At 34.6% G+C, this 22,895-nt stretch overlaps 3 protein-coding genes across 3 annotated transcripts; 2 read left to right on the forward strand and 1 right to left on the reverse strand.

Moving 5' to 3' along the window:
• Positions 1 to 3,346: 3,346 nt before the first annotated feature.
• On the forward strand, positions 3,347 to 6,761 carry LOC148312465 (uncharacterized). Its single transcript, XM_088277112.1, has 3 exons — positions 3,347 to 3,384; positions 4,991 to 5,709; positions 6,605 to 6,761. Exons 2-3 carry the CDS (start codon positions 5,028 to 5,030, stop codon positions 6,703 to 6,705), a joined length of 783 nt encoding a protein of 260 aa, XP_088133238.1. The 5' UTR covers positions 3,347 to 3,384; positions 4,991 to 5,027; the 3' UTR covers positions 6,706 to 6,761.
• Positions 6,762 to 6,912: 151 nt separating this feature from the next.
• Cht11 (chitinase-3-like protein) lies at positions 6,913 to 12,707 on the reverse strand. Its single transcript, XM_088277111.1, has one exon. It carries the CDS (start codon positions 12,566 to 12,568, stop codon positions 11,141 to 11,143), a length of 1,428 nt encoding a protein of 475 aa, XP_088133237.1. The 5' UTR covers positions 12,569 to 12,707; the 3' UTR covers positions 6,913 to 11,140.
• A 201-nt stretch (positions 12,708 to 12,908) lies between these two features.
• On the forward strand, positions 12,909 to 21,768 carry Nin (blastoderm-specific gene 25D). Its single transcript, XM_088277110.1, has 5 exons — positions 12,909 to 13,007; positions 13,086 to 15,060; positions 15,268 to 16,659; positions 18,638 to 18,737; positions 21,627 to 21,768. The coding sequence occupies exons 2-5, from the start codon at positions 13,093 to 13,095 to the stop codon at positions 21,758 to 21,760; spliced, it is 3,594 nt and encodes a 1,197-aa protein (XP_088133236.1). The 5' UTR covers positions 12,909 to 13,007; positions 13,086 to 13,092; the 3' UTR covers positions 21,761 to 21,768.
• Positions 21,769 to 22,895: the final 1,127 nt, after the last annotated feature.

Genomic DNA, 22,895 nt, shown 5'->3' on the forward strand with positions numbered 1-22,895 from the left:
GGTGACGATTCCGCTTCTTAGCATCTCCTGAGGGTTCAGGGAGTCGATGTTGTGAGCATCACACTCCAGTCGGAGAATCCACCTGTATCGCTCAAACATTGGGCAAGATCTTAGTACATGTTCCAACGGAGTCCTGGTTGGAACCCTACTTTATGGAAATGAAGCGTGGAGTTGGCAAAATAAGGTGAAAGTGTCTACTTTCTTGAGTCTTCAATGCAGTCGAAATGCGATCTCTCAGTGCGGTAAAACCATGTATGGTAGATGTTCGAAAGGCGAAATAAGGAAAAAATATAAGCATTATCGATATAATTAAGAAAGGTGTGTTAACCCTTACTGGTCCAATGTCGAATCTCATTCGACATCGATTTTTTTCTCTTAGGTCCCATGTCGGATGTTATTCGACATTTTTTTCATCATTAGTATTATTTATTTAAGTTACAAGCTTACATTTTTATCACTCGTATCCATTACAACAGTATGTGGAGCAGAGGAAAAAAAATCCAATTGGAATGTAACTGTCTACCTAGATTTTTTTTTTTAATTTTGGGGGACCGGAAAGGGTTAAGATGATTTGGACATGTGAAACTAATGACTGAGGAAGGGAAAGTAAATCAAATTTATGAGGTGAGGTGTAAGAACGGAAAAAGCTTGGCATGATCAAATATTTTAAATACTTGGGCGTGGTCAGGTCAAGAGTCGATAATAATCGGCGGGTATGTGTGAGAAAAGGCATGAATGTGGAAGAGGAGAGGATTGTTAGCAACGACAGAGTGGTGTGGCGTTTTGTTCGTCAATGACAGCCCCGTACCTAGAGTTCCATATTCTTTTTTTTTATCTTTGTTGAGATATAAAATATATAACTCCTAAGTGAACAAACCCAGATTTGTGAACAATAATTTGCACCCATTTAGTAAATTATGTATGAAATATCGAACAAAACAAAAACATTTGAAAAAAAAACAAATGTCTTTAGAATTTAAAATATTTTGAATGATTTTTTTGAAAAATAATATAAATTGTAGACTTTTTTGTTAACCCTTATAAATCAGTGCATAAAGTGAAAGTTTCTCTCCATTTTCGATAGTGAGATAAGCGTGACTGTTCCCACAGTTTTAATGTTAGCGCTTAGCGTCAGCACTAATAGGCTCCTTAAACCTTATAATGCTTCATTATATAATAATTAAGTAAATATCAAATCCGCAGAGGCGTGCATTCTATATAGGCAGACAACCAGTGCCTACCCTGGATTACTAACGTTCCATACAGAAACACGACCAGTGCCTACTATACCTTATCCTTACCCAACTCGTGTCTGTCTGCTGTGTCTATGGAGGCGTCTGTGTACCGGCCAACGTCGGGTCGGAATCGGATCTAGCTAACTAACTGAACTAATTAAATACTAATCCCTTTCACTGCCTGCACCGGGGCACTTCTAGAAAATTCGGTGGTGGATTTACAAACTTGTATTTATTCAGATTGGCAGTTACAGGGATATTGAAAGCTTTTAAATGTTAATTCACAGTAAAAAGGGGATACAATTTTGTTTTACATTTTTAATAAATTTCTCAATTCAGTTTTTTTTTTTAAATGCTTTGCAAGATAAGGTATGTCAGGAAGCCTAGATGCTTCTGTATCAGATCTGGGAATGCGGTGGGACAGCTTTCAACGTATCCTTACCCAAAACTACTCAGAATGAAAACTCGCCACTGCAAATCCGTTATTATTATTATTATCAATCGTCGCTGATAATCCAAAACGAACCATCTGAAGAAAAAACAATTTTAAAATTGTTAAAAAAAAAACAAGAAAGATTTATCGGAGTGAAACTTCTTACGCGGCGATTTGGTAATCGATAATTGCACTAGAAATGAGGGTGAAAATTCAAGGATGCATCATGCCTATTACGTCACACCACTCTTCATGCATCTGTTCATACATACATACCCACCGATTATTCCGAATCCTAGCCGACCATTTATTTATTTTATTTTTAAAGGAACAATCTACAAGGCCTCTATTTTAGAAGCTTGTCTTCAGGTAGTAGATAGTAAGGATAGGGAAGGTTGACTTGAAAAATACAAATACCCGGATCTATTCAAGATAAATATTTCTTGTAAAACAATTACTTTTCCAATTGAAGGGAATCAAACACTCATTGCTCTTGCCTGAATATATTGTAAAATATATCATTAATAATACTTTATACAAAATAAAAACCAGTGTATCCAAATCATTCTATACCAATACTACATTTCACCCCCCAAAAGATTTTTTTAATAGATAAATATTTGTGCTTTTGTTATTTACAAAAATACTTCAATTTCATACTATTTCTGTGAACCTAAGCGGCTCATTATTAGAAATAGGTATCAAATTGTGGTAGAGTGGCTTCGAACCTAGAAACTCTGACTCAAGAGTCCGCGACACTAACCACGGGACCACAACCCGACACGAAACATTGTTATCAAGATTTTTGTACTGATATCTCAACAGAAATTTAAAACTTATTTGAAATTGGGAAAGTGAATAAAAATCTTTATCTTCATCTTTGAAATTTATCCAAACCTAATGGTAGATAGGGCACTTATAGACTCTACATACATATCTATATGTTAATATAGTGAAAAATCTACATATTGGTGAAAACCCAGGGAATAGAACAAATGGCGCTTGGAATATGTAGAGTGATTGCAAATAATAATATGTCCATGAAAGCTAAACTGGTAGATCACAATGGAGTGCTGATACCAACACTGATGTATGGAAGCCAAACATGGAATTGGCAAATAAAAAAATAAAAAAATTGACATCTCAACAAAGATGAAGAAGAATATGGAAGTCTGGGCATATACGGGGCTGACGACCGTCATAGGCTGGTTTAATCACTTTACACACGTGTAACATTCACCAACCCTACCCATTAGTGACAACGACACTACTCAAATTCTTGGAAGTTCTATATATTATATGTGAACCAATTTAGAAACCTTGTTCTTGAATCACTAGAAACATCTATTGAGATCTATTGGTCGTCAGCCTCGTAAATGTCCAGACTTCCATATTCTTCTGCATCTTTGATGAGATGTCAAAAAATAATATAACCATTTTAATTCATTCAATTTTGCACGACCCAGTTTAAAATTACGTTATGACACCCCTTGCCTGTAATCTGAATGATTCAGAGACTATATCGATGCGATGGTCAGAAGTAAAGCATTCCTTTTTTGTGTAATTTAAATTTTAGAGAGGCCTCTCCTTACAATGAACAGAGATGGTGCGACCTCCGACTCTCCCGCCAAATCCAATCTGACTTGGTATAAAAGTACCGAGCATTTTTCTAAGCAGTATCATTCGCAGTTTACTCTTTTAACTCCGAACATGAAGGTAAATCAACACAACCAAATTCGATAATATTTTACTTTAAAAAATTGTCAGTGCAAGTGTTTTTATTCAATGTGAAAATCTTGTATAACTCACGTAATCCAGCGCAGTACGAATAAAAAAAGTTTTTTTCGTAAATATAAAATAATTTAAAAAATAAATCGTTGTTCGGTGATAAAAAAAATACAGTAAAAAAAACATCATGTTTACTCTTACATCCTTAAAAATATTAACGTATTTTTCAAAGAAAAACTCGATTTTATTCATTGATTCGGTAGCCTTTGCGGTAATATCTTTCCATTTTGAAATTTAATTTCACTTGGTAAATGTCACTATTTAGTAAAATGTACTGTGACACGTGTTTCGATTCTTTCCACATAACACCGTACGTGTTTTAAAATGGTGCGAAAGGCATCGAAACACGTGATATTAATGATAAAAAACAGTGTTATTTATAAAATAAAATTTAGAATAAAAAAAAATTGAGTTTGTGAATGTACGAAGTGTATAATTTTTTGATTTAAAAAAAGACGATTTTCGAATTTCATTTTTATAATTAATTTGAAAAAAAAAATTGTACGCTTAATAATATTGATTTATTTTTTTATTTTTAATTTTTAATATGTGTATTTTATAGTACTAAAACGTATATATATATTTTTAATCCTCGTTTATTTTCACTCTAATACAAAATGAATCTTTTTCCGCCGCATTTGTTTATACGAATTAAAAATTGTGAAAAGAAAAATCGTGATGCACTTCTTCGATCATATCTCGTTTGTTACCGAATTATCGTTTACTGACCTTTCACAACAACTTACTAAAACATATACCTTCACTTTCGTAGCGCTTTATATTTTTGGCATTCGAAATCGAATAATGGATTTAATTCGATCCCATTGTCTCAAAAGTCGATCTGATAACCTTTTATACGATTCTATAAAACCTGCAACGTTTAAATTCTCAGAAAAATGCAACAATAATAACGTTTTTTGTTAAAGGAACTAACAAAAAACGTTATTATTGTTAACTTAACGTTATTATTGAAAACTATCGTCGAATAGGAACATCGATAAATGTTTTTATTTTATTTTATTTGGAAATTTAACATATTAGTAACATCAAGTTTTACACATAAACGAGTATTTCCAAACAAGTGCTTAAACTGTTCCAATTACATTCCACATTTGTAAAAATACCTGGAAGAGGGACGGGAGGCAGGAAAGGGGGAAAGGGGATACATCAAAGCTCAAGTCAAAAACAAATCGTACGAAACAAGAGACACCAATTTCAATGATGACTTACGATGTTATTGATCTCAGCGCTGACAATGTCAACTTAAACATCTCCATATTCAGCGTTAACCAATTTTGATGAACGATTAATACATAGGAACTTCGTTTAGAGTTTGTTCTACTCGTGGGAAGCGATAAGGTGTCAGTTGCCCTGATGATTCGACTGGGAACTCTGAAACTTATACGTTACAGCTATTTCAATGCATATTGGAATAAAAAGTTATTTTGTAAAATGAAAAAACAAACATCAGAAAGGAACATTGATGAATATGATTGTTTGCTTTAGTATTTAGTATTTATTTTCTCGGTTGCAGGTATTTGTTTGCTTATTGGCGCTGGCAGCGGCCGTTAATGCCGGAGGGCACGGCTGGTCCAGCGGCGGCGGTGGCGGATACGGAGGCGGCGGATTCGGAGGTGGCGGATTCGGGGGCGGCTACAAGAGCGGCGGCGGATTCGGAGGATTCAGCGGTGGCGGCCTCGGAGGACACGGGGGCGGATTCGGAGGCGGCGGCCTCGGAGGACACGGAGGCGGATTCGGAGGCGGCGGCCTCGGAGGAGGATACGGAGGCGGCAAAAGCCTGGGAGGCTTCGGAGGCGGTAGCTACGGCGGCGGCGGATTCGGAGGCGGCTACAAGAGCGGCGGCGGAATCGGAGGATTCAGCGGTGGCGGTCTCGGAGGACACGGAGGCGGATACGGAGGCGGCAGCAGCATCGGCGGATTCGGAGGCGGCTACAAGAGCGGCGGAGGATTCGGAGGATATAGCGGCGGCGGTCTCGGAGGACACGGGGGCGGATTCGGAGGCGGCAGCAGCATCGGCGGATTCGGAGGCGGCTACAAGAGCGGCGGCGGATTCGGAGGATACAGCGGCGGCGGACACGGAGGCAGCGGATTCGGCGGAATCGGAGGATACAGCGGCGGCGGACACGGAGGCGGATTCGGAGGTGGACTCGGAGGCGGATACGGTGGCGGATTCGGAGGTGGCAAGATCGGAGGAGGAGGAGGCGGATGGCAAAAGGGAGGATGGTAAGAGAGGTAAGAACAAATTCACATTCATCAAACTTACAACAACAACAAAACGTACTTCACATGGAAGTCTGAGCATCCAAGGGCTTACAATCTGCCTTAAAGGATCACTTTTAAACTTGTGTAACGTTCACCGTTCTGCCCATTATTGAACATCCGTATTGCATTGATTTTTAGAACTTGTATTTATGCAATGGTCTTGGATCCCTTTCATTTGTTGATACAATTCAAAAGGCTAGAAGTATGTCTGATTGAGGTGCCATCAGTGGGGATATTTGTGAATATAGCTTACTCTAATTGAACATAGATGAGATTCATTCCGACTAAATTCACATATGTTTTTGAGATAGAAGCCTGAAATAACGTTAAAATCACTTAAGCCTGCCAAATGCCAGGTCGTAAGCCCTGGGATACTCCGACTTCCATCTTCTTTTACTGAAACGATATATATTTTTATCTCAAGTTGAGACACCTGTAATATTGATATATTATCCGAAGCGTAATAATCCAGTGTCTGATATAGTGAATAAATAATAATACATTGAAATTTATTTAATTGATTACTTTGAAAAACACAATTAATTTTGGCAATCCTAGGTTAACATTTTTTACCAGGATATACGCGAAATGCTCGCCATTGTGTACCATTAAAGACGTGTCCAAATATCTACTGATGTTTCCGTCAATATCGATTTCGCTTCCATTGCAAAACGCTTAATGTATTCCTACTTGGTAATTTGTAGCTTGGAGCAATAAAAATCGTTAGCTTATCCTTAGATCGTGGAATAATAAATCAGAATCGATGCAATAATTATTTAGAGCTTTGCAATTTCTACATTCAGTAATCTATGGTTAAGATATCGGCAATGTTTTTTTTAAATAATATTTTTTTGTTTGTTTTCAGAGTCGAAATATGACAACGAATCTCGCGCCATCTTTCTTCACCAGACCAAGGAAACCAAAAAAATCACAAATTCAGTAAATCCAAATACCCTCAAAACCTAAACCTACTGTAAATATGCAATTTTGTAATAAAATGAACGACTTCTTGTACCTAAAAATATTTTTTATTTGAAAAATCCCAGAAAATATCCCCTTTAGATAGAAACCATGAAAAAGGAACCCACTGTTATACATGGGCACAAAGCATCGTCGAGAATTTTATTTAAAATTAACACGTTTCACAATCTAAAATAAAACAATTTCTCAGTAAATAACGAATTTATTTGTCAAAACATAACCGTTAAAATACATACATCAGTAAATTGAGTTAGAAGGAAATATAATTGGATACAAGGATGTGTGGTAGCCCCTATAAATAAACAGTTTTCAATAACAGACTTATTATAATACATTATAATATAGTAAATTAAAGCTGTTAGATTGCTTAAAGGTGCAGAAACATTGAATTAAATGGTCTAACATATATATCGCTCACTCCTTTCAACAACGTCATAAATCAAAAATCGTCAATTTTCAGTTATGCATGTTTTCGGAATGCCCAGAAAATGTACTATATCCCAGCAAAAGCGGCATATTTTTAACTTAATGTTTACCCGCTACAGGGCAGAAAGTATTGTTTTTTCATTTAAAAAAAAAGTTATTGTTTAATTTTTTTTTTTTATATCCTAAATATTTTTCAAATGGAGAAAAAACCTTCAGGTTTTACCTAAAAAGATCTGTTGCACAGTAAAAAGTTCAATAAGTGGCTTGATATTTATTTTTAATACAGTGTATTATATTTTTAAACTTTAAAAACGATCTCCTGAAAAAATCTAGTTTTTTTTATTTAGGACTCAGCGATATCTTCTTTTTCAAGCCCTTATCTACACTCAATGGGGCTCTGTGTCAGATCGACGCAAAGTAAACTCATCGTTAAATATATGAAGGGAATGTGATTAATCAATGAAAAGAATAATATCAAACAAATGTTAGGGTAAAACACTTTAGTATTTGATTTGACTATTTAATATCTCCAACATAATAGTCCACATCTTACCACTCAGTAGAAGATATTGATAAACTTATTTATTTGGCATTACATGTGTTAGTTCATTTTGTGTTGAAATTTCTCAAGTGTGAATCAAGCTAAGAAACATATTTACAGACAGCAGTATAAATTTATTCTATATTTATAGAGTCCGGGGTTCTCATCCTGGACTATCCTTCCAAAGTGTAGTGACAAATATTTATCATTATAATAATGTAACCGGAACCACAATTAAAACACAGTAAAAGAATAAGAAAAAAGTATACAGAATTGATATAACATGAGCTTACATTAATTTATATAAAGAGTTAATTATTTTAAAACACAGGAATGATAAGTGTAAAAAAAATATATTTAACCAAAAAAAAAAATATATATATATCACAAGGTTTATAAGTTTTTTCCAGTTAAAAGCTAATTTTGATCAAGTTCAATCTATAATTGAACATGATATTTTATATTTATGACAACTGTCTGACATTCTAAGGGTATTTTCAGACTAAAATCATTGTAGCGGTTCTATAAATCTAACACTTTCTGAAAAAGTTAATATTTTTACATATTAACCAAACTTTCAAGGTGCAGTCTAAGGTTGCCATCTGTTATGATACTTAGGGACATGTTACCGTTATTGATAGTGGTCTCAATATACAGTTGAAATACGGTGAATTTAATTTTAACAAGAATTAAGAGGAAAATCAAAAGAGAATAGTTCCTGATGATTTAAAAACAGAAGAGAGGGAATTCTCATTTCCCTCAATTCACAAAGAAAATTAAGTTGTGAAAAAAATATGACATCAAAATCTTGAGTAAAATTAAAAAATAAGGACAAAAGACAATATATTAGTTGTTGTCGATCTTTTATTCAAAATGTTTCTATGGAATTTGCATAAATATGGCAACCCAAATCTAGTTTCTGTCCAGTTATGTAGCTATTTTATCTTGCTGCGAGTACCTACTTATTATAAATACATAGACAAATAAACTGAAAAATATGGAAACAAAAATAAATACATTGTCATATGAAGATATAAATATAAGTTCATAAGTATTTGAGAATTCATAATAATATATGAGATTTTGTAGATGTATTAATCTTCATAAAGGAGAATTTCATTTTTTAATTTAAGATACATTTCCCTAATTCGACATCCAATGCTTAAATATAACATTTTTCCAGATCAATTGATCACAATACAATATATATTATTAGTAATTATTCCTAAAAAAAATATGAAAATTTGATTTTCAATAGCTGCACTCCCTTATGGTTCTAAAGATAAATAAAAACAACTAAAATGGCACATTATGAAACACAGAGTTTAGTTTTTAAATTTTGTCAGTGCAAAATATCTTAATTCTTTGGTTTACAATTTTCTAACAGATCTTGTTAATTCTTACCACATATTTTTTGAAGTCTGCTTTTAGGGAGATTATTTAGTGATTTAGAGACCAATTATTAATCATTTTAAAATATATGACGCTATGTAATTTTATATTCATAACGAATGATATTTATGACAAGGCTTGTAAAAATTAAAATTACACTTATGTACAAATATAAGCTCTTTAATTCTATGCTGAACCGACAATAGTATAATATATGGAATATATTGTTGATGCAATATGTACTTAGCAATAAATATACTTAATAATACCTTATTCAATAATGGCATATCTGGAACGGATTTTGGTTTATCTGAATGAGGCACTATATTCATTTTTAATTGAAATATCTAGTTAAATTGCATAAGTTAGACTAAATTGATTAACACTAACAGAATTATTTAGTGGATGAATACACAGTATACAGCAGCTTAAAGCTGTCGGTAGGATAGTAAGGACAAATAAGGTAAATATGAAAATATATCATAAATACTTAATAGGTTAAGAATAAAAAATATTAAATTAATTTTGCAATTAGCAGGAATCGTACCTCGCTATAGCAGTTTCGCAGTCGAGTGTTTACCCAACCATACTTCGGCACCTGCCTGGATGAATAATAAATTTATCATGCCAAACGATATTTAAAGAAATAAATTGTAAAGTATATTTAGGGGATCAGAAAGAAATAATCTAAGCAATAAAGTGATTATTTGATTATGAAGAGTATTAAAATATGACTAACAATTGAATTCTGGCACTTTATTTCATATTACACTATAAAATGCTGAATTGTACTTTTATACAGTGAATGCAGTATAATTCTACATAAATGTTATGATAAGCTCAATATTTGTAAATATGTATTTCATCTACACCTAGTGAAAAATATATGATGTAATTATCATTTAACTGTTGCTTAGTTGTTATACATAGTAAAATTCCTAAAAAAAGAAAATATATTTCTATTAAAACAGTAATTTCTTTTTATTTTCATTACGAACCTCTCTTACATTTTCATGGCTTTAACCCTTGCTGGTCCAATGTCAAATCTCATTCGACATCGATTTTTTCCTCTTAGGTCCCATGTCGGATGTTATTCGTCATTTTTTCCATCATTAGTATTATTTATATTACTAATGATGGTTATTATTTAAATTCCAATCTTACATTTTTGTCACTCGTATCTATTACAACAGTATGTGGAGCAGAGGACAAAATATTTTTTCCAATTGGAATGTAACTGTCTACCTAATTTTTTTTAAATTTTGGGGGACCGGAAAGGGTTAACTCGGCATTATATCAGTACTCGCAGGGTATACATAATGCTATTGTCTGGATCACTGAATAAAAAAGTTTGCAAAATTCCATAAAATAAGTTTAAGTGAAAAAATTAGTCATGTTTGCGCATAAAATTTTACACGAAAAAAAAATACTCTGGACACTGCTTATTGATAACGTAAGCTTTACCCATTGACTGGCATCTTCAGACTGAAACATACCAAGTACTTTTTTCTTTTAAAATCAGTGAACAAGTTTTAAACAGACATTGTCTATAAAAAAATTTGAGATCCATTAAAATCAGATATTTTCGTTGTTGTTGTTTGGTATATAAATTTCTACAATACATTGAAAAAAAATTGCAGCTAAAGTGCCTATATATTGTGATGGAAAGAATGATTATTTTTTTAGTACACTAATCTATGAATTCCTTTCATTTACTAGTGTAAAGGAAGCCGCATTATATAAATGCATTGTTATGGTCAATAGTATTTTTTCTTCAACTTCAACTTTTACATTTGTCAAAATAAATATGATTGAATATTATTTGCAGCTTAAATATGCAATAGTGAAAATTTTTTTTGAAGAAAGTAATTGCAATTTAAAATACACGTATCACATTTTTCACAAAATTCAAACTTTATTAAGGCAGCATACATGTTTTTGTTTTTTTAAATTTAAATTTAGTAAATTCTGCTGAATTTAAATAAATTTTAGTATTCAATTTGAAATATTCAAAATTATTTACAAGCTATTCAATGCTTCAGTTAAAGATTTCTCTATTAGTCATAAGTCGTTATCATATAAAACATCTTTCAGTTGACGAGTCAAGTAAAATTTGTCTTCCGAATTTCCGGAGCATCGGCCGGAATAATCATCGGCGTTTAACGAATAGACCATAGCTCCCCCGAATCGGAAATCCTTAACATACCTTCCTTTAGCCGCGATACTTTCCTTGCTTTCGTAGGACACCCACTCCCGAGCTTTATGTAGAAATGGCGACAAGGTCTGGTTGTCGTAAAAGATTGCGACATCCGGGTTATCGCCGATAAAGTCACAAACATCCGAGTAATCCACAAATCCGAGGCTGCCCAGTTTCCCGAAGCCGTCGGCGGGACTGCCGACTGTAGGGTTGTTACTATTCACCAAGTTGAAGGAGTGGCCGTAAGTGGGGAGCCCGACTACTATTTTATTTCTATCTAGACCTCCGTTTAACCACAGATGAGTGGAATAGTTTATGTTTAACGATGCCAGATAAAGGTAGTCTTCGCTTCGTTTGTATAGAGGAGCGTTCAACCCGGTGAATGGCGTGAATTTCGTATAAACATGGTAGTCGTAAGACATCAGATTGACGTAATCGGCGTATTGGTTGATTTCTCCGATGTCGTAAGCCGTTTCGACTATGTGCTCGGGAGCTGCAACCGCCAAACTCAAGAGGTAGTCTCTCTTTTCTCGTATATATTCCGATCTGATTTCGTGGAGTAACTGGCTGAAGTGCTGTCTCTCTTTTCCGCCCGAATAACTTTGCAAATCCTCGTTTTTATATCTTTCAGAGACCACCGGGAACTCCCAGTCGAGGTCCACTCCGTCCAGTTTGTATTGCCTCAATACAGCTTTGAGAGATCGGATGAAAACTTTTCTCGAAGCGTGAGTGACCACCATGTCCGTAAACCCGCCCGCGGAGGCTCCGCCCAGAGATAGCAGAAGCTTCAGATCAGGATTTCGAGTCTTTAATTTTACTAAACGTGGGATAATATTTTGCATCACTTCAGTTAAGACGATTGAACAATTGTGAATTTGCGCAAAGCCTACATTAATGTGAGTACACAAATTACAATCAATATCTTCCGGCATAAGCGCCCTAGAATCGTTTAGAGAGCTCGGAAAATTGTAATAGCACACGAGTTTTACAGGAGCACCATTATTTAGCTTATCGACGACATTTATTCGAGAATTACATAATTTACACGAAGCATTTTCGTTTAATTTTTGATCGAAGGAATACAATTCTGCGCGGCTCATTAAACTCCCATTATTTGCAGCCTTACCACTTTTATTTAGAGTATAAAACGAAGAAAATAATAGCGGTAAAACTATTATCAAAATCACGATAAGGGCTATTAGGTATAAACATAATGACACCTGAAATCGCTTCGATCCATTTCTTGCATCTTCTAGCAAATTATATTTAACGCTCGGGACCGGAATCGTCATTTTTTCTAGTATTACGAAGAAATGAGCTGTACACTTTATGATTTATACTTTAAGACTCATATTTGGATCCAAAAGATCAATTAAAATACCGAGAGCACCGAACAAAACAAATACTAAATGTCAATGTCAAATTAAATGACAGAATAAAACCATAGAAGAAATACTGATGTTGTTTGTATTCGTAACCAATGGTGTAGTATAAATATAGTATATCAAAATAATCCTTAGTGTTATTACCCATAAGGTTCATTTTTGACGATTTTAGTATATTCGGTGTTACCTGTTGTGAATGATTAAATAGTTTTCTGTCATAAAATTTATTGACGCTGACAACACTGTTACTTTAAGATGTAATAATAAGCTGACTGTCATTATCAAATGTCATCTTACTGTAAATACTATTTTTTTAATGTTATTTTTCCTTATTTGGAACTATATGGTGAGTAAAATATTTATACACATTAGATTTGATCACACATATGTATTAAATATGATATCGATGAAGGAATATTTTCAGATTGACGATGGAAATTGATCGTACGATGGATCAATATGAGAAACAACTTTATACATTATTCGCGAGTTACGATTCGGCCCATAAAGGAAGCCTTAGTCGCGAAGGTCTCGAAAAACTCTGCAACACTCTGCAATTAGAAAATCGGGGCCGGCAACTGATCGAGTTGTTGCAAAAGGATTCTAACGATTTATGTGTCACATTTCCTATGTTTCGGGATGGTCTTTTGGCTGTATTAGCCAACGAATCGAACGAACCATCGCCGGGGAAGAAACTAGAAAAAGTCGAGTTGAATAGCGGCGAAGAGTCGTCCGGGAGGGAAGTCTCTCCCAAATTTATATTCGGATCCAAAAAGTACGGTCGGCGATCTAAGCCATCCAAGAGCGGCGACTCCGCCGACTATATTTCCGAGACCGTTAATGAAACTGAAAATTCATCCCTCGAAACGTTGGATTCGGAAATAAAGAATACGCCCGTGACATCGCTAGACAAAAATTTTGCAATCAAGAAACGGAAAAATAATAAACTAAAAAGAAGCCTTTCGTTTTCCGGTTGCAGAAACGGCGGTCATATCGATTCCCCCGCTAACTGTGTCTTATCTAGAGCCAATAAGCAGTTGAGTCTGTCCAAAACTGAACATTTCGACACCATCCCTCCCGTGCCATATCAAGTCGGCCCGAGCAATACTCAGAGTGTTTTAGGAGTTTTAGATTGCAACAGCAACGCCCACTTGAGTAGCATACAGCCCATTTGTTTCGAGAACATTATTAAAAACACCGATGCCGAAGGCTTAGACAGCTGCTTGCAGTCGATGGCAAATAACGAAATGGTAAATGCGCAATCTCACAGAGACGGAGAAGAGACGGTCAGTTCTAACTCCATCATGGAACTTTGGGAAGCCGCGGGAATAGTTCAATCTCATCAGCTACTGTGCGATCTCGGTTTCACCGACCGCGACACCAATCTCTCTCGGATAATTTTAGTGCTAGAAGAAGAAATACAGGGCATGTTGAACAATTTGCAAGAAAACTTTTCTACATCTTCTTTGATAACATTGTTTCAAGCCGCATTGTGTCTTTATCAGTTTGAAAAGAAGGCCCTCAAATTATCTCTCAATCACACGTACGCCGAACGAGATAAGTTGAGAACCGATTTATCCGATGCCAATCAGCGGGCGATCTTACTCGCTCACGAAGTGGATGATAATCACGCGAAAATGGAACATACCGCCAAACATACTTTCAAGCAGCTAGAACAAAAACACGCCGAAATTGTAAAACAACTTTCTGGTCAATTCGCTTTAGAGAAAGAGCAATTCGCTTCTTCAATATCCGCGTTGGAAAATAAAGTATCGGTTCTGGAATCGGATGAATCGAAGCTCAAGTCTCAAGTATCGCAGCTGAGCGATGAAAATATTAGGATAGATAAAGAATTCAACAGCGCTCAAGAACAGATTTACGAATTAGTAGAGATCAAGAGACAGCTTTCTAAGGAAATCAAGTTGCTGATGCGCGACAAGCAACACAAAACACAAGACAGCGTCAGCAAAGGAAATGAGTTATCGGCTCTCGAAAGTCAAATTAGCAATTTGCAAAAGGAAAACATTGTATTGAAAGATAAAAATGACGAGCTCTGCGCGGAGTTAGAAAACATGAAGTCGGCTGATAAATCAAAGTTCGCTAAAGACTCTTATTCCGAAGATGCAGCGGACAATGTCTCAAAAAAGGTGTCCAATTTAAACGGCGAGGTAATCGAAATACAGGGTATCGTTTCTTATATTGAAGAAAATCCAAAAATATGCCAACAAAAAATATATTATAATGATTTTCGGTCTTTTGAAAATAATTCTTTTAATAAGAGTAGCAATGACAGTTCGTTGAATGGGAGCATGGAGACTGGGAAAAACACGCTCGATACTTTAGTATGTATAAAACAACTGACACCAGAGAATGTGGAGGAGTTGACATCAATTTTCAGGGTGAGTAATATTTTTTTAACGCATCGCTATATTTGAAATTTTTTCCTTTATCAAATTAAAATTCCAGTGCAAACTTATCGTATTTTTACTATCATTATCTGAAATCTGAAATTATCTTTATCTATACTTATGAAATAGCTGATTATTCTCGGAGTGTAAACAAATTAATTTACAATTGGAATGTGTAAATTTATTTATTTATTGCAGGCTACATCAAACACATTATCCAGTTTATTTGTCCAAAGTCAAATGAAACACTATTATTTGGGCTTATATTTATTACTAAGAAGAATAATGGACGATATAAAGTCAATAATTGATCGTAACAATTCCTCAGAATCAAATAATATTATACCTCTGGTCAAAAATATAGTTACTGAATTATGTAACATTAAAATTAACGATCATTTTTTGTTGTTTTCACTGACCGATTCAGAAAGTCAAAACTGTCCATCATCAGCGGACAAAATTAACCGAGAAATACCAATTTCTGACAGATCTTCTGAAAAACCCACTATTAATAACCCAGATCTTTTTCTGTCTCAAATTAACGATCTTGAACTGAAACTTAAAAATTTAAGCGAGGAACTGGATAAGGAACGTTTCGAAAGTAGGGAACAGAAGAAAAAGGATTCGGAAAAATACGCGGAACTAGAAAGTAATATGGAATTATTGAAAAATGAATACGATAAGTGTGAAGATTATTGGGAATCGAAATTAAACGAAGAAAGAGATATTTTTGACCAAGAACAGAAGATAACCGATGAAAAGTTTGCCGAACTACTGAGTAAGCTTTCAGAATATGAAGAGCAGTTGACCTCCCAAGATGGCAAACACGATCGATTCGACGGTCCCTTATCGACTATCGAAGAGAAATACAACTTGGAGAAACAATTCACCGACCTAGAGGATGAATTCCAAGAGTTCAAAAATAAGGCTGAAGAAGAGCTAGAAATGAAAAATAATGAAATTAGTCAATTAAAAGAGCAAATAGAACAATTAGAAAATGCCAAAAGTTGCGCGTGCAAGAATGAAAATGCATTGACATCCGACTCGATTTCAGACACAGAACATAACTTGTTAGGTGCTAATGTATGCGAAAAAGAATACAGAAAAGATGTGTCAGTTTCTAATGGATGTCCGAATAATGAAGAATCTGCGGAACTCTACGCCAGGGATCAAATCATCGAAAAAATCAGTTCTCCCATAGATTATTTATGGAACCAAAGCACCATCTCATCACCCGTACCTAGCCTGCGAAACAATGTGGATATTGCGAGAGACTACCGAAACCCGGCCTTCTTTAAGGAGCAAAACTCACAAAACGGCAACTACGCCGTTGAAATTCCCGACGGACACGTTTCTAATACCATAACGCCAATACAGAAGCCATTGCCGTCAATGGTCAAACCTTCTCAATCTTGTCAGAAGAGTCAGAGTAAATATTTCAACGACAAGAAGGTGGTGTATTGCTCCGATCTCGAGGAGGAACTGCAAGGAAGGCGTAAGGAGGTACATCAGTTGGAAGCTACTCGCGCTCGACTTGACGCCGAGATACGGAATTTGAATATGCAGAGAACCAATCCTCAAAGTCAAGTGGTAATTATTGATCATAATACAAGTGAACGATGAATGATAAGGAGTGTGTTACATATATTAGTATCTAACTTACTAACCTAGTCATCACACCACATACTGTGTCGTATAAACAATCTTTGTCTCTTTCACATTCATGCATCCCATCATATATACCCGCTGATGATTCCAACTCCTGACCCACTTACAAGTATTTGAAATACTTGATCATGCCAAGTTTTCTTCGGTCGTCCTTTGCTATTTCCAACTACATTAGCCTTATAAATTTGTTTTACCATTCTTTCCTCACTCATTTGTTCCATATGTTCAAACCATCTCAACATACCTTTTTTAATTTCATCAATAATGCTTATCTCAGCCTTGCATTATTTTCTTATTTCACCGTTCAAACATTTATCGTAGATTGTTTTGCTGCATATTCATCTGAGAGATCACATTTCGAGTGTATTTCAGTCGACCTTCTTTTGCCATCTCCATGCATTTGGGTTGGTATGCTTTCGGTGATAGGTTTTTATTCGCTGAAACAGATTTTAGTTCACTATTCACTCTGTTCCCAGCATTCACTCTCCTCTCATTATCTCTATCAATCATTTTATCCTTAGAAAACTTCACTATAGGAAATCATCTACTTTTTCTAAAATTTCCCCATTTACTACTATTTTACACCCAGATCTATATTCGTCTCTTTAAAAAACCATGACTTTGGATTTGTCAAGATTCCTCAGCAAATCACTTTCCTTGCACACATAATACGCCTTTGTCACCAGCGCTTGCAGGTCTTATTTGCTAGTAAGCAGTATTTGTCAATAAGTTTTTTACAAATCTAATGTTTTACAGTGATTACCCCCAAATACATTAATTAGACACTGTGTCATCTGAATGCAGAACTATAATAAGTCATACTCAAGCCGATTTCATTTCTATTTTTCTACATATTATGTTCTTTGTGGTACTGATTTTTATGTGCAAAAAGCTTTTAACGTATTGTTGTCGGGCGATTTTTTCATCAACCCCGAAACTAATTATACTCAGACATTTGCCTCCCGACCCTCAGTATACTAATCACAAGTAACCGCAAACCTAATTCCCATCTGTACAATGTTTTTTGGCATCTTTCGCCCTCTACCAAATGTAAGCAAATAGATCGCTTATAAGTGTCCCGCTCTCTACCACCAGTATGTTAAAGACGCTTTTGAGCGTTTCCCGCAAACAATGTGTTAATATCTAATAAAAAAATATGAATCCTAATATTGAGAACTATTCTATATCCGCCTCCGTAGTGTAATGGTCAGCACGCTCGGCTGCCGTTCTGAAGGTCTCGGGTTCAATTCCCAAGGAGGGTAAAATAAATATAAGTGATTTTTTCACTGTAACACATATTCAATATTACCCTGGACTGGTACCTGAAGCGGAGGGCTGATCACCTTTCCTTCATGTGTAAACGATCAAGATAACACTGAGTTTATATAACGCAGTGCCCTATGCACCATCAGGGTGCGGATAAGGGTTTTATTATTATTATTAAATGATTAAAGAAAACACTTCGTTTTTTACCACTTGAGTTTTATTATAGACTACATGTTTCAGAAGAAGAAGAAACTTCCATCATTCTGGTATGTATATTAACTAAAATATAAAATATAATATATAAAATATAAATTTGTTCTATAAATAAGGAGAAAATAATAATATCAATAATATTTCCTCTCCTTATTTATAGAACAATTTTATATTTTAGTTATTATACAGACCTGAATGATGGAAGTTTAACTTCTGAAACATGTAGTCTATAATAAAACTCAAGTGGTAAAAAACGAAGTGTTTTCTTTAATCATTGTAACATGTCTTACCACAAAGTTAATGCCGAAACAATAAATAAAATTATTATTAAATATTGAGAACTAGCTGTATCCAGTCATGATTTAACAATAATTATAGTGAAATTAAATGAATTTATATTCGAAACAAATCTATTTTGCAGGGTGCGGCTGCCTTGAAAGCTGTGGCCTTGGAAAACTATTGTCGGCAACTTCAAACCGCTTTAAGACAACAACATTCGTATGCTGAAGCGGTGATGCAGCGTAAGTTCATTATACATATTAGTTAACAACTTATAATCTCTTAACTTATTTAAATATTCAATTCAGATCGATAAGTTTGTCAGATTGATAAGTATTTATCATTCAGTTCTGATACTTGAAGTTATTTCAACAATTATTGTCAATATTATGAATGTCTTATCAGTTTACTGGGCTACACGATACTTAAACAAATATGCTAATAATTTTTCTATCCCGCGTTAACTTTGTTCCTAAGAGACGCCCGTGCGCGGTGGTATTTCGCTGTTTTTTAAAAAAATTATTACTTTTATTGTGTATTTACTGAAGAAACGATTTATTTTCCTAAACAAAAACGTTCAATGGGATTCATTGTGCCTTTTTGGTACTCTATCATACACTTGTGTCACATTATTCTTGAAATATATCGTAATATAAAGAAATAAGATCGTAACATAAATAAATCAAAGTGCGCATCGTGTGTCACTCTTACCCACTGGCGATGCGTAGCGTTGAGAGTGAGACAGATATAGGGCATGATTATGGCGCGGACTAATTACCGACCTCAAGAAAAATCAGGATCTGTTCTTTTATTTATCCTTGTGATGTTACTAATTATTAGTCAGATATTTCAACAGATGTCATAAGGCCAAGGATTGACATATTATTTTATCCAAAGTTCCACACCATGAAAAAATCCCTCTAAGTTGAACTGAGGTTCTAAACTTGGAGCAATGTAAAAACACAAACGCTTATGTCAGCCGCGTATGGGGCATGTTTTGTTAAAACACATACAGTTATGCGAGCCGCGTGGATCCGGTTAAATATTTTCCTGTATAATTTTTATCCGCCTACTTGGTGTAATGTTTAGCTACCGTGCTGGAGATCCCGGGTTCGATTCCCAGGGGGGGTCAAATAAATATAAGTAATTTTTCACTGTAGTTATTATTCAATATTACCTTGGACTCGTACCTCAAGCGGAGGGCTGATCACCTTTCATTCGTATGTTAACGGTCAAGATAACACTGTTTATATGAAGCAGTGCCCTATGCACCATCGGGTGCAGATAAGAGTTTAAAAAAAAGATGATTTAATTGACCCAAACACTATGATGATGCGGAATGCACGAAACATGTGTCACAATAGATTTTAAGAAAATGTGGTATTTACTAACTGAAATTAAAAATGAAAATGGTCTAAAATAGTAAATAAAATTTAAAAAATCCGCCTCTTAGGTCCGGGTAGGTCTAAACAATAACCCCACATCCGTGATACCCATGTGATCTGGTTTAAAAGAACATGTCTATATTAATTTTGGTTACACACATATCGCTCACTCCTTTCAAGAACGTCATAAATCAAAAATCGACAATTTTCAGTTGTGCGTGTTTTCGGAATGCCCAGAAAATGTACTATATCCCAGCAAAAGCGGCATATTTTTAACTTAATATTTACCCGCTACAGGGCAGAAAGTGTTGTTTTTGCATTTTGAAGAAAATGTATTGTTTAATTCTTTTTTTAAATAAACTAAATATTTTTCAAATGGAGAAAAAACCTTCAGGTTTTACCTAAAAAGATCTGTTGCACAGTAAAAGTTCAATAATAAAGGAGTGAGCGATATGTGGAAATTTCTAAACTTATATTGGTTCCAGTTACCACTGAAACTGTAAACTTTGTGTTTTAATTATTTTCTCTATTAATTACTTTTATCTTTCTTCAGTTTTTCAACTTTTATTTTCAGTATAATATTAATAATTTTTGATAATTTATGTAGCGCCATTTTTGTAAAACACTACTTAAAAAGCACTTCACTGTGATTTTATTAAATTAAATTGGCATTCGGATGTCCGTGGAATTCGGAGTATGTGCCTCTTACACCACATTTCGATAGCGTTAATTTTTCTCTTTTCTGCTTCTTTTATGATCCATGTTTCAGCAGCATAGAGAAAAATGGAGTGGGCCAAACTCCTGATAAGCTCTATCTTGGTGTTGTTACTCACTTCAAAACTAGTAGTGTGAAATAAAACTCAATTAGTGATCTAATACAAGCGTTTTGCCTTCCCCTTCCGGTGATCTGTATTTACTACAACTTGACTTTAAAAATGAGAATATCAATATAAAATATAATAGAAACGGGGTGAGAATTTTTGTATTCCTCCGTACGTAGTCGTACAGAAGAAAGTGACCAACTAACAAAACGTAAAATGTTCAGGAGGGCCATTTAAATCACTTTTGCTTGGCAATAAAATAAACATCAATGCAGTTAGTCATTTTTAACAAGTAATTATATTAAACTCCAAGTTTAAAATCGCTTGAGGTATTTTTTAGGGCAATATTAAGATAGTGAGATATCAAATAGTCAAGAATTTCGTTTTTGTAAAAAAATGCACTTGGTCACTTTCTCCTGTATGACTACGTGTAATATAATTATGTATTACATGAAAGTATTATTATATAGAGTTATTCATTTGCAGCGACGTAAATAAATAATTTGTGAAAAATACGGGAAAAAAATCACCAATACACAAACTTTTCTGTGTGTGCGCGTGTGGCGTGCTTTGAAAGTATACGCGCATGTCAAAATGTGTGAGTTTACTCCGCCAGCCGCCAGTAGAGCACAGATCGTCTTGTGTGGCGGTCGTGTCGCAATTGCGGCTACTTGCGATTTTTTTCCCTTTTTTAGATAATATGTACCAGAGCTAACATAACAAAATTGTTATATTTTAACTTCAACCATGGTCAATAAAAGACACATTTAGGAATATTCACATTTTTCCCGTTTTTAAACCACATTTTCAAATGGTGTACAAAATACATATCACCGGTGCACGCGGAAGATTTTAGCACTGTAAGGGAAGGGTTAAGAGTCACTGTTTGGTGTGTTGTTTTGAATATTTGATATTTGTTTGACAGAGAATATAGCGGCACATCGCGGAGAAGTGGGCGCTCTCCGCCAGAGACTGGCAGCTTCCGATTTGCTGGTCCGGGATCTGTTTGTTGAGAACTGCCAACTGGCTCGTAGTCTCACTACTTCGATCACCAAGTAACAATAAAATACGTATAAGCTTTTAAAATACAAAATAATATAATCACCTCTCATTTCCAATCTTTTGGAATACCAAATATAGTATAAATTGTCATATTATTTATTTGAATTACTAACCAATTATTATTATTTTCACATCCTAAGATAACACAAGTAAAAATTTATATCTAACGAGGAAAATTGTAATTTATGTAAATTATTCCTTTGTATAATATGAAAAAGAGAATATTTTTTTAAATGAATCGTATTTTCAATATAATATGATATGAATTTAGTTGTAAATAACACAACGAGTAATCAATTTGCCTAATTTTGGTACTTAGAATTAAATTAATGTTTGGTTGATGATAATATGAAGAAAGACATTATTCAATATGTGACATTTGTATATATAATTTTTCTTGTAGCCTGTAATAATTCTACCTCCAGATTTTTTATTAATACCTCAACATAGATAAAGAAGAGTATGGATGTCTGAGCATTTACAATGCTTATGACATGTCATGGGCTGGTTGAAGTGATCACTTTATACATGTGTAACATTCGCTATTCTACCCATGAGTGGCGACTACACTACTCACATTTCGGAAGTTATATAGTGTGGATTGTGGTCCCGTGGGTAGTGTCGCGGACTCTTGACTCAGAGTTTCTCAGTTCGAACCCACTCTACCACAATTTGATACATATGTCTAATAATGAGCTGCTCAGGCTCACAAAAAGTATGAAATTGAAGAATTTTTGTAAATAATAAAAAACACAAATATTTATATTATTTTTTGACATCTCATCAAAGATGAAGAAGAATATGGAAGTCTGGGCATTTACGGGGCTGACGACCATCATAGGCTGATTTAAGTGATCACTTTACACACGTGTAACATTCACCAATTCTACCCATTATTGACAACCACACTACTCAAATTCTTGGGTAGTGTGGTATCACTTAAACCAGCCTATGACGGTCGTCAGCCCCGTAAATGCCCAGACTTCCATATTCTTCTTCATCTTTGATGAGATGTCAAAAAATAATATGAAAATAACTCCTGTAATTGGAGATAATCCTGATTTTGTGAACAAGTATTTGGACACACTCAAAATGTTGTAAACAAATATTTATCTTAAAAAAAACCTTTAAT

The sequence above is a fragment of the Brachycentrus maculatus genome, unplaced genomic scaffold (assembly GCF_059751285.1).
Source record: "Brachycentrus maculatus isolate JH-2025_06_01 unplaced genomic scaffold, ASM5975128v1 h1tg000039l, whole genome shotgun sequence".
Classification (NCBI taxonomy): domain Eukaryota; kingdom Metazoa; phylum Arthropoda; class Insecta; order Trichoptera; family Brachycentridae; genus Brachycentrus; species Brachycentrus maculatus.